Source organism: Heliangelus exortis, chromosome Z, assembly GCF_036169615.1.
Source record: "Heliangelus exortis chromosome Z, bHelExo1.hap1, whole genome shotgun sequence".
NCBI classification, from domain to species: domain Eukaryota; kingdom Metazoa; phylum Chordata; class Aves; order Apodiformes; family Trochilidae; genus Heliangelus; species Heliangelus exortis.
In genome coordinates this window covers 17,949,509-17,961,601 of record NC_092454.1, presented here as the reverse complement: position 1 = coordinate 17,961,601, position 12,093 = coordinate 17,949,509, and the positions used below count along the sequence as shown (strand labels likewise).

General features: G+C 39.1%; 1 protein-coding gene across 1 annotated transcript in view; it reads right to left on the bottom strand.

The window, feature by feature from the left end:
- Window positions 1-9,758, bottom strand: part of NDUFS4 (NADH:ubiquinone oxidoreductase subunit S4) — a 45,951-nt gene extending 36,193 nt beyond the window's left edge. The window contains exon 1 of the mRNA XM_071731881.1: window positions 9,599-9,758. Coding sequence (XP_071587982.1) covers window positions 9,599-9,684 — 86 coding nt within the window. The 5' untranslated portion in view covers window positions 9,685-9,758. The remainder of the gene's footprint in view (window positions 1-9,598) is intronic.
- Between the last annotated feature and the right edge of the window lie 2,335 nt (window positions 9,759-12,093).

Genomic DNA, 12,093 nt, shown 5'->3' with positions numbered 1-12,093 from the left:
AATGTCAATAAATCTTTACCTTCTGAGTAACATGCAAAGAAGATACACCAATGCTGCCATCATACACACAAGATTATAATCTGAGTTTTCAAATCACCTTATGTTCTTAATATGAAAAGTCTGAAGACGAGCTTTGTCAGACTATGCAATCAGAACCCTAAGGGCACTAAAAGGCCTTAATGGCCGTGGCCAGCCTCACTCAGAGATTCGAGGAACACCCACCCTGTGGCCTGTGTTACAGAAGGCCCATGTAAACTCAGTTCTGGGTTTTCACGCTTTGACAGGGAAACATCATTAAGGGTATCCATCCCCAGCCATGGCTCTGGCTCTGGCTCTTGCTCATGTGCCTGGCTAGATGCCTCACCCAAGCTGCAGTCTGACTTCAGTCCTGTTCAGTCCTGTTGTCTGGGTGGACTTCAGACATACATTGCAGTCTGCAAACTATGCAACTGTCTCCAGCACAAGTTTTTTTAAACAACTATCACATCAAAACTTTAACTGCTATTGGTGCTAATTTAGGGGGAAAAAATAAAAATCCTTTATTCTAGAGCACAATATATCAGAGCACCTCCTGTCTTGGGACAATAGGTCCTTAAACTGATGAAGGATAAATTATTTTATGTCACAAGAGTAATATAATGAAACTGCCAAGCTACTTAAATGGAGTCTGCTTTAAAAGAAAACCAAGAGCTCTTCTTCACTTCATTTTTTTTACATTTACTGCTATTTATTAATGTAAACATAGCTTACAGGAATTTTTTGAGAACTCACCTTTGAGAATAAAAATAACCTCATCAGCTACCCTATTTGTACAGCCTCTTGTACTCTTGCACACTAGCCCTCTCCTCCACTAGTATTACTCTTTCCTTTTCCTAGTTTCTTTTCATATCCTTACTATAAGCATCTATTAACTCTCTGAAAGGAAACTGCTAGACTTGCTATTGCTCATTCTTTTCTAAAGCGGAATAAACCCTTAAGGCAAAACTGGTGCCTCAAATGTGAACTCCATTCTTGAATTCCAGTTCAGACAACATTCAGATAATTTGTCTCTTTCTCTGGTAGGAACAATCAACACTGACATAGGACAAAACATCTCTGCTGCAGAATTTCCCTTCAGATTACTTACACAGCACAAACAAATACACTTTGAATACATGATAGAACACGCAAAGCTACTGCATGAAGATCTCTGCAGATTTTATTATTTCATTTAAAATAAAGTAGTTCTACTGGAAGTAGAAGTTTATTCTTGGATCTTTAAACAGTCACAAACTGTATCTCTGGTTTTACAATGAAAGATAGTACTTCTGAACAATATTGACATCAGATGTAAAATCCCTAAAAATCTACTACTGAAATATATAGAAAAGAATAGCAGTTACCATCTGCAACAAAATTTTGGTTTGGACTTTGAAACAAATGTCATGACTAACATTTAGCAGAACATTATTAGATTCATAGAAAATGACAGCATCGGAAGTATTTGCATATAGAATATAGATCCAAAAAAGGTAGGTCTCCAAGTATATAAAATCTTATCTTTTAAAATCTTTTCTTAAGAAATAATTAAGAGAAGCTGTTTATGGAAGTTTCCATGTTAACGCTGTAAGAATAAGCAGCTGCAAGAATTGTTGGCCCACACACATTCTAGAGCTGCCTACAATCTGTCTTGTAGAGTCAAAAGTTAAGTTACTTTCCCAATATCAGTCACAGGGAAGATTAGGTTGGACAGACATTAGAAATTAGTGCTGCTAGAAAGTGGCTTGTTAACAAAACGGTACCTAAACAGATTTCTATACTGGTGGGAGGGAAGAACTCTGCACTTTGACACTCAGACTCTGAAATATGCATTAAATGAAGGCAATGTTAAACGTTTAGCTTGCCTCCTGCTAATTTAATAGTATTTTTTAAAGAAATGATGAAGGATGTCATGTAAGAAAGTTTGGAGGTACACTTTGTGAGACAATCAAATTCTGATAAAATAATTTTAAATGCTAATAAAAATCTACCATATTGTCATGAGAATGAAAATATGCACATGGTCAAAACATATAAACAATAAACTCTTAGGGATTATACAAAGGTACTGAAAATAGTAATATAAAAAAAAACCTTCTTTTTTAAACTTTTTTTTAAGCTATTTGTGAGCAGGTTCAAGCTTCCCTGCTACCAATATAAGCCTCTCAGCATTTCAGTCTCTTACTGAACAATTAATCAATAACAGACAATTTGGTCCACAGTGGAATAATCAATAACTGCCTGGAAGCTGAGACATCTTTAATTTCTAGTTTTTCTCAAAATAAAAACTAATTTAATTTCAGTCATTGGGGTAAAAATAATAATAAAACAACAACAAAACAACAACAAAACAACAACAAAACAACAACAAAACAACAACAACAAAATGAAAACAACCAAAAAAACACAACACCCCCCCCCAAACACACACACACACAAAAACCCACTCAAAAAACAAAAAAACCCTCCAAAGGCTTACTTTCAAAGAACCACAACCACACAAATTTAAGAAGTTATTTTCCTGTACCACAAGCAATTGCAGTCACAATGAACAGTCACAACTGTCACTATGAACAAGACTGTTGTAGACCCAGACAGAATTAGTCATTGTCTCTGTATGTCCAAAAATTCACCTTATGCCTAACACTGTTTTCAAAGCATGCTTAAAGTTCACAAATTATGAAAAAAATAAAATTGAAAAACTGACAGAAAGAGTCAAAGGGTGGAGATTATAAATTTTTACCATACTAAGCAAAGAATTTGTCCATAAAATATCAAAGATGTCAGCAAAAGCAACCCTGAAAATATAGCACAAGAAAATATATCAAACTGATTAACTGTAACTAGTGTTTCCACCCTCAGTATTAACATCCTCAATATTAACATCTTCAATATTAATCCTCAGTATTAATCAGCATGTGCTTAACAACAGACTTCCTACAGCGCCACAGGGAAGACCCTGTTACATTGGACTAATACACTTGAGAATTCCTACTGTAGAGTTGATGCGCATTCATTTCTTCCCAAAAGAAACAACAGATGCTGATTTTGCTTGCGCCTAGTTGTGACAGAAAGATCAAAGCTGTGTGTTAATGAGATACAATTAAATCCTCAAGGTACTCTGCGTTTTGAAACAACTTCTGAATCTCACTTGCACATTTTGGTAGTACTTGTTTTTGTGAAGAAGAGCTTTCAAAGTTACAGTTACTAGCAGTCAGAAATACAACCCAACTGCCTTCTGGGTTTTACAATCATATATAAATATTGCATAAAATTGAGATATATAACGGAATAACGGGTTAATTGAGTCACAATGCTCGAACTTATATTGTTGTAACCCAAAAAGTAGTGTTTCCAGTATGAGTTAAGCCTGCTGAACCAGGTATGTAAAACCACCACTACCAAAGCAAATTTTATTCTTTATTAACATAGGTTTGAAAGTCATTGTATTGACATCTGGCTTTCAAACTTCCCTTGTCACGTGTTCTATGGCATTTCATAATATTTCCATTAATTAATTTGTTTGCTTAATTAAAAACAAAAACAGTGCTTGAAGTTATTGAAACAATTTCTACAAGTACATTTCTCTCAAACCTTGATATACCAAATATTTGGTATTGGGAAACATCAACATGAAAGCCTTTTCCATATAAATGTTTGGAATTTTGCTTTGAAAACAAAAGTATCTGTCATTTTCAAATTCAGAATCAGAACCAAATTTTTAAACAGTGTAGTCCCTCAAGGAAAGTAGTCCGTCTGCTCTAAGATACCACTGCCAACAAACTTCACCTCTAACCTCTGAGGCTTCTTTGGTTGCTGGTTTTTTTCTTTTGTTTTCGTGAGATTCTTCATACTAAGAAGATTATTAGATTCTCAGATCAGTAGACCTGGACAAAAAGTTACTTCTATACCTATAGAGACAGGTTTTTTTGTTTTCTTTTTTTATGCCAAACTTTAAATAAATTACCTGCAATGACTAGTTGCCACAGAGATGTTAAGAAACTCTTTCAGCTGTTCTAGTGCAGCAGCAGGAACATAGCTTATTTACCAGTTATCTTTCAACACAAACATACCTTAAACTTCTGTCTGTTCATGTCTATTATACCTTCTCTTGCTGAAAAGCCTGTCATTCCTCCTTGCTTGAGTTTCTACTTCCAAAAGCAAAGAAAACAAATGTAATTAAAATAAATCACTCCCAGTGATGTGCCCAATTATAAATACCAATTTAAGCGTCATGCGGAACATCTTGCTGTGGTAACTCCTGCTCTACTTTTGTCCATAATCACCCTAAAAAAAAAGCCATTTCCACAACACATCTCTCCCCCAACACATCTCATACCCCCATTTTCAAACTTTCACTCTCCCAACCTCTTTTCCCCTTCTATCCTTCTTATTCGACATCTTTCCACTCATCCTCTTCCTTGCCTGGGCAAATACTGAAAGTACGTGAACTTTTAGAAACATTACGGGAATCCCATAAAACCTTAAGAGCAAGAATGATCTATATCTTAGCTCACTGAGAGATAAGTTGTGCATCAGAAGGCAGCTAAACCACATGGTACATGGTATTTTTCACTTCTTCATTTTATTAATCTGTGAAAGAATTCTTCACTTTGATAGCAATATTCTGCTGCTCTAATGTTTTATTACATCTAACATCTCCTTTTCTCTATGGGGGCCTTCCAAAACTCCTTTTTCCCATTTTAAAGGAAATAGGGAGAATTCCTACACCCTACTTCTCACAATGTCAGCGAGAAAAGTCAAAAGCAGAAAATTGTAAACACCATTCTGGCTCATGAGAGGCACTCTGACCTCATACTAAAGGCGCATATCCATTAACACCCAGTCATAAATAAGACAGTATGGTGTCCCATCCAGTCTTAGGGAACAGAAGCAAATAGTGATGGATTAGCAACTTTGAGATCCCGTGTGAAATATTGCAAAAGGACTCAAGTCATCCTAAATGTCAGTAATCTCCTCTCTTCCTCAAAGTATGCAAAACTGATGGGGAAACAGAGCCTTCCTTTGCGAGTGCCAGACACCAAATGACCATCAAAGGACATACAACATTAAAAAATAACCACTGATAATGCTTTCAGTCACAGTGAATCTGCAAGATTTGGCAGCTAGACCCTCTCTTATTTACACAATCATTATTTGAAATGTGTGGATAGAGGGAAAGAGAATATTTTGTAAATGAATTATACACTTAGATATATAGAACATCTACCAAACTACTGCTTTGGGCTGTCTGCAAGATCAAACACTCACAGCTGCCTGGAGTCTTGTTATTTAAACTTAGACTCATTAAGTGTACAAACTTGAAGTGGTTTTCATCTTTTCCCACCCTTGCTATGTCCATTTGTCTATCCGTATCTTTCACCTTGAGTCTGTTCCAAACCTCCCTATCATTACAATCCTATGGACAAAAAAATTCCTGAAGCTTTATTTCACATTTCAGTTTACAGTTATATTTTTGTAGGATACGCTGATTCACTGCACCTTCTCTGATATGCATTAAAAACAAAACAGTTATAGAATAAAACATTGTAAAAAACAAGTTAAATATATATTTTAAAGGGTGTTTTTTTTCACCTATGAAGAAACAAAATGAAACTTTGTATATCACTTACTCAGCAAGGGAAAGACCTCAAAGAACTTCTTCCCTTGTCTTGAAATTTTATTCCAGGTCCGGTTTGCAAATGCAGTAAGCCATTGGAATTAATTTAGATGAAGTTAAACGCTGCAGAACTATTTTTTTAAAGAAACCCAAAGCTTCTGATGTGTCTGAACCCAAACCACACCACACGTACATTACCTTACACATTATTCAAGAGTAGCAAACATGAATTACATCTGGATGAAAAAATGAGTAATACAACTGCTGCAAGATGCCATTTTTTCCAAACTGAACAAAAATATTGCACTGGGTAGCACTAGGACTGGCTAAACAGAGCTTCTAGTAACCAAACGGAGTAAGAACTTCGCACATCTTTGTCTAGATCTCTCTGGTCTACTCAGATCTACATCTGGGAAGTCTACGATACCTTATTTTAACACATAGCCTAGTATGGACATGTAACAAAAAAGCCAGAACTTGAAAACTTGAGAAGGAGACACTTCTACTTTTTGTATCAGTTCAATCCATTTGCTGATGATCTATTAGGCTTACCACCAAAACAAAATAATGATGAACTCAATAATCACTGTTCCAATGATTTAAACTAGTCATGCATAGTCATGCATGTTGGTAGCAATATGTTCTCTTAACTTAGGACTGAACATTTAAATCCTTGTTGTGCCACCAGTAACCAGTCCAGAATGATCAGGCAGCTTGGCCATGCATATTTTGAAGTGCTTCAACATGTACTGATAAAGTCAGTCTTAGAGGATGTCAAAGTATTTGTAAGAACCAAATATAACTCACAGAAATGGGGGAATTTAATAGAAGTACAGATGTGGCACTCTGGGACATGGTTTAGTGTTGCACTTTGCAATGTTAGGTTTACAGTTGGACCCCATGGTCTTTTTCAACCTAAAAGATTCTATGAGTCTATAAATCGTAGAGTCTTGTGACAATTGGAAAGTGATCTTGGAAATTGTTTTCAAAATCAGAGGCAGTTTCTGTAGTTTAAGTTCTGAAAACCGAAGAACTATCAGAAGTTTCACATGCAAAAATCTGCAGAAAACACTGAAAATAAAACTACTGTTTGAGAGCTTTAACTTTAATTCTACAGTGCTCGAACAATAAGCTGTGTTACTTTCCTAATCTTATTTAGGCAAATAACACAAAACTGTAACTTAAAAAACCTGAACCAAACTTGACCAAACCTTGCTCTAAATCTGAGTGAACAAAACCACAGTGCTAAAGTGGCAGAAAAATCATTCAAATACCGTCACAGCTGACAATTCCAGCATCTTCATCAGTCATCTCCTAACAGTATTATCTTAATTGTAACATTTACTTTAAGACACCCATCTAGCAAACTGCTGTACATTCTCCCTACAGATTGGCAAATACATAGATTAGACAAAGACTTTAAACATACTCTGAATATACTGTAAAAAAGAACCCTCTTGCAGCAAACTGCATCTGCAAAAATGTTTTTCTGAAAGAAAACCAGTACTGTACAATCTGTATATCCAATTGCAAGACATGCTGCAAACCACTGACTTCTCAAGGAAATGAGCTTTTGGATGGTCAGCAATCATTATAACTGGAAAATATGCTTGAATGTTTTTTATTGCGAGATTATTCACAACTCTGTGAGGTAGGGAAGTTCCTTTATCCCCTTTTTGCAACATATGTGAGACACTAAAGCAAGAAATGGGATTTTGTACTGCCAACCTTTGAGACAGCTACCTGTCTATTGATAGTTATGATACTGGAGTCATCTAGATTTCTAGTAAAACACAAAGGATTAAATGGTATGCAAGAAAAGCATCCACAAATGAAACAAACCAAAGCGCTGCTTTTAAGAAGCAACAGAAAGCACAGAAGACACTTCCTCCCATGCACCTCCATCTAACTGACTCAATACGAGCTGCATGAAGGCATCTTGAATTTAAAATTTAGAGCCTTGAAACCTTTTATGAAATTATATACCTTGATTTTTCCCTTCCAAGCAGGGAGACTGCAAAGGCTGGTTAACAATATTTTTCATACAAAATAGTAACTGAGGAGAGACACGTTTCAGTGCCCACTGCACCATGAAGATTATTACTTTACAAAAATCACGCAGTGAATGACAGCCTTAACTGCTCCTTCATACTGCCAAAACTACTACTTACTGCTATCCAAAACAACTCTTCATCACCAAAAGGTAGAATTTATTCTCATTCTTCCAACATGCAATGATTGCAAAGATGCGTAAAACTTTAAATAAGAAAAATTCATAGTGCTCTTCCCTGCCTCTTCTCCAAGAAACCTGCAGATTCATGATCAGGCCACTCTCCTAAGAAATGTGAAGTCTATGTTCCAGTTCCCCTCAAGTAAGTTATCTTCAACCTCCCTCTTATTAAAGTATTAAGGGACACTAATTCCTGTTTCCCTGCTGTGGCAAGGAAGGAACCAAAGGCACTTTTTCAAAGAAGAAATTTCTTGGAAGAAATGCCAACTGAAACAGTTTTTACCTCCCATTTCTATGCTGTTCACTCCACCCTGCTACATCCTACTGTGAGTTTGGAAAAAAAAAAAAAAAAAAAAAAAAAATTAAAGTAAGAAAGTAAAGTGGTAGAACTCTAAAACAAACAAACAAAATAACTTTTAACCTGAATCATCTGACTGATCCAATTTATCATATGACACTGGCAACAGCTCTGTCTGTGCCACAGAAGACTAGAAGAGCAGAAATGAGCAGTTAAACGTGACACCAGCATAGAGGAATTTCTAAATTCATATTCACAGAATCCAAAGCATTATAATGAGACTGAGGATTAACTCTAGTACTGTAACAAATAACACTTCAAGAGGGAAGCAGCAGTAACCAATTGGACAGTCATAGATAAAGTGAGAAAAAATAGTATGCTGATAGCCCTTCCTCTATATGTGCATGTATATATAGTTCTCTATGTGTGTTTATATGTATATAAAAATACATAACTATCTCATAGATTTTTAAAAGTTACTGAAATATATGTATATACACATATTTACGCATGAATTTTTCAGCCTTACTGAATCCAGTACATATATATATGTACACAATCTGTACGTACATATATGTACAGATTTAAGTAGACGGAAAAGTAAAAATCATAGATAATGGCACTGAACAATATGTTTCCTCCTGACTACAAGTGAACTTTACAAAAATCTGTGTCCTGTGACATGCGCAGAAGTAAACACACACATCTTCAGCTAAAAGTTGGGTCACACACTGGACTTTCAATACAGGCCTCCGCATTTCAGAAAAAAAACTGCAAAGTGCCACCAAAAATGATAAAGCGATTTCCACCGTCATTTAAAAGACGCAGTAAAACAAAAGGCGTGTAACCCCTTAAAAAAAGTAACAGATCTTGCGGGGGGTACGAAGAGGAAGAGCTAAAGGGTACAGAGGAAGGCAAAGGGGTGCAAATCTTTGGGAAGGCCGTGCTGACGATGGAAGGAGCCATCGCCCCCTCCGGATGCCTGGCAGCGGGGCTCCTCTGCTGTCTCTATCAGCTCCCGACCTCTGGGCGTCTCAAGGACACCCGGCCGGTCAGTCACTGCGAGGGAAACAAACAGCGAGGAAAACAGCGAGGGAAACAGCGAGGGAAACAGCGAGGGAAACAGCGAGGGAAACAGCGAGGGAAACAGCGAGGGAAACAGCGAGGGAAACAGCGAGGCCACCCGCGGAGAGAGGCGCCGAGCCCGCAGCAGAATGCGCCGGGCAGGTGCCCGCTGGCAGCCCGGACACCCGTGGCTCGCGGCGGGGCCCTGCGCGACGTCCCCGTCCCGGCGCCCCAGCTGGCCGCGGCGAAGCCCTAGGCCTAGGTCAGCCTTCCTCGGAGCGCGGCCGCTCTCGCGGGCCGCCGCAGGGCCCCTGCCCGCGGCGGTGCGGCCGGGCAGGGCGGCTGATCGCCCGCAAGTGCCCATTACCTGGCCGGCGACAGGCGGGACGCGGCAACCCCGCTCCTCACGACAAACTGCCTCAGAACCGCTGACATTGAGAGAGCCGCCGCCATGACGCTCGCCGCAGCCGCTGAGAGACGGCGGCGTCGCAGGGTCAAACCTCCTCCGCCCAGCCAGGAAACGCGAAGGCGAGGGCGGAGAGAGGGAGCGGGAGGGAACGTCAGGGGCAGGAGGGGCGGGCTGGGAGGGCCGGGGCGCCACGGGGAGCGGGAAAGGGAGAAAGGGAGGGGTGGGGGACGATGGGGAAGGTTGGGCACTTTGCCCAGAGTTTAGGGCGGGCCGTTCCGTTCCCCCCAGCTACGTGTTCGCCCCCGAAATATTTTCTAGCAGTTTGGGGCGTGACGCCATCTTCTCGGTGGCGGGGAACGGGACCCCGACGGGGACGGTGCAGGCCTCACCGCCCCGCTGGCAGGGCTGGGATGGATGGGATGCAGTGGGATGGGATTGGGTGGGGTGGGGTGGGGTGGCCGGAGTGTCAACGCTTTGGCGGTGCCCCTGGGCCGGTGTCCCAGCCTGTCCCGTCTGGGCACAAAAGCTGCGGGATGGGTATTTATGGCCCAATTCTTTGCCATTACGTTAGTTCACAGGCAACTTTCTGCCATCTTACACCTGCTTTTTGAAATACATGTTACGTCACTGCTTAAATGGATCCACATTGGTTCACCAAGGTGAACAATAGATACATATATATAATATATATGTTATGTATCTATAACTCCTAACATAGCTGTGGTTCTTTTAGGATCTGTTTTATTTTCAAATCTCTCCCAGCCTTGTGTCCTATATTCAAGCAAAGAAGACTGACAAGACACAACGTGGAGTTGTATTTTTTGATAAATTAAAAGGAAGTATCCATACTGAGCACCCTGGAAACACTAGCATGCTGTGTTTGTGGTTAAAGAAGACAGGTTGCTATACAGCAAGAATCAAATGCAATCGTGTGCCAAAGTGCCAAAATTTGAAGTGCCAAAGCTTCAAATAAAATTTCTAGCAATGTGTGGTGCAAAGGCACGGTGTTATATTATCATCTGTAATGCTGTGAAGGACTCCAGGGAGGAGTGAACCTGGAATTCTTAGAATTATTCTATGTATTTTGTATCAGAAATCTGTTGACATTTCGAAAACAGCTAAACAGCTAAAAGATTCAGCTTGAACTGAAAAAAAAAAAAAAAAAAAAAAAAAAAAAAAATTCCTACAGGAGGAGATGTTAGTTTAGACTAACTATTTGGCTCCAGAAGAAGACATCCTTGGTCTTGATTTTGACAGCAATTTGACATGGTCAGCTACAGAAACACTGCACAAGAAGTAAATTCAACATTTTCCTGCTCCAAATAAAGGAAGCTGGAAGTAGAACAGTTCTAATGAAAAGCTGAACAGACTTTCAACAAATGTCTTCTGCAGTAAATCAACAGGCCTTTGATTTCTGATAATAAACAAGCAACACACAATAAAATTGTATTATAAGAACCTAATTAAACACAAGACCTTTCACCAATAATAGTGAAATAATGTATTGGGGAGAATTTGTGAAATATTTTGTGTTGTAAATCATCTTAATAGAACTGATTTGTCAATCATTATTGAGTATCTTCAAAGTCAAATGTAGTAAGAGAAAAAAGTAGTTTTGTAGTAATGAAATGTCTTATACGGGAGGTGATACCCTTTGTTAAATTCAGGTGGAAATATCCCATACTATTTAACTTACCAGTTTTTCTTTGGGCATTTTGAGAGAAAGACTTGAAAACCTCTGTTCCCCAGGGGGATTTTTGTGATTTTTTTTTTCTAACTGTATCAATTATCAGCCTAATAATGCATGCTGTCTCTCACACTGGAACTTCCGTCACTCGAAGATAGACATAGTAAGAATATCTGCACCTCACGAAATTAATCAGTTTTTCTCACTGTATTTCAAAATCTTTTTCAAGTGCTTGAGAGATGGTGATTTATAGGAGGCATTCACACCAACTCAGGCTTGCTCCAGCTAATCTAACCTCACCCCTCTCAGGATGTTTCAGCAAGAAGAAATGTTCTGTCATTTTTTGAAGCGGAGGAAGATTTTACAGCTATTCAAAAGCTCACAAAGGGTTGGGTGAGGCCAGTTGCCCTTTGAGGGGTTTGCTGTAAACTGAGGCACTCTTTTAGTCTGTCAGCTTTGCATGAGCTGGTTGATTATCATGGATCTACCCCGGAGATCTTTGGGGTAGATCCAGCTTTAAAGATCTTCATGTCTGGTATGTTCTTTTACTGTTGGAGATGGACCCATAGGTTTGAGAAGCACATGAAGGCTTTCATGCATCGTGTGGCTCAGTCCTTTAAACTGCTGTGCTACCTCTTCTTTGGGTGAGGAGATAGCAGAGGTAGCACATGGCAGCTGGAATTTGGACCTGTCACCTTATGAACTGAATCTGCCAAAGGAGGGTGCCAAATTCAGGAGCTGCTTTTTAGCAGCAGCAGTAACAGGA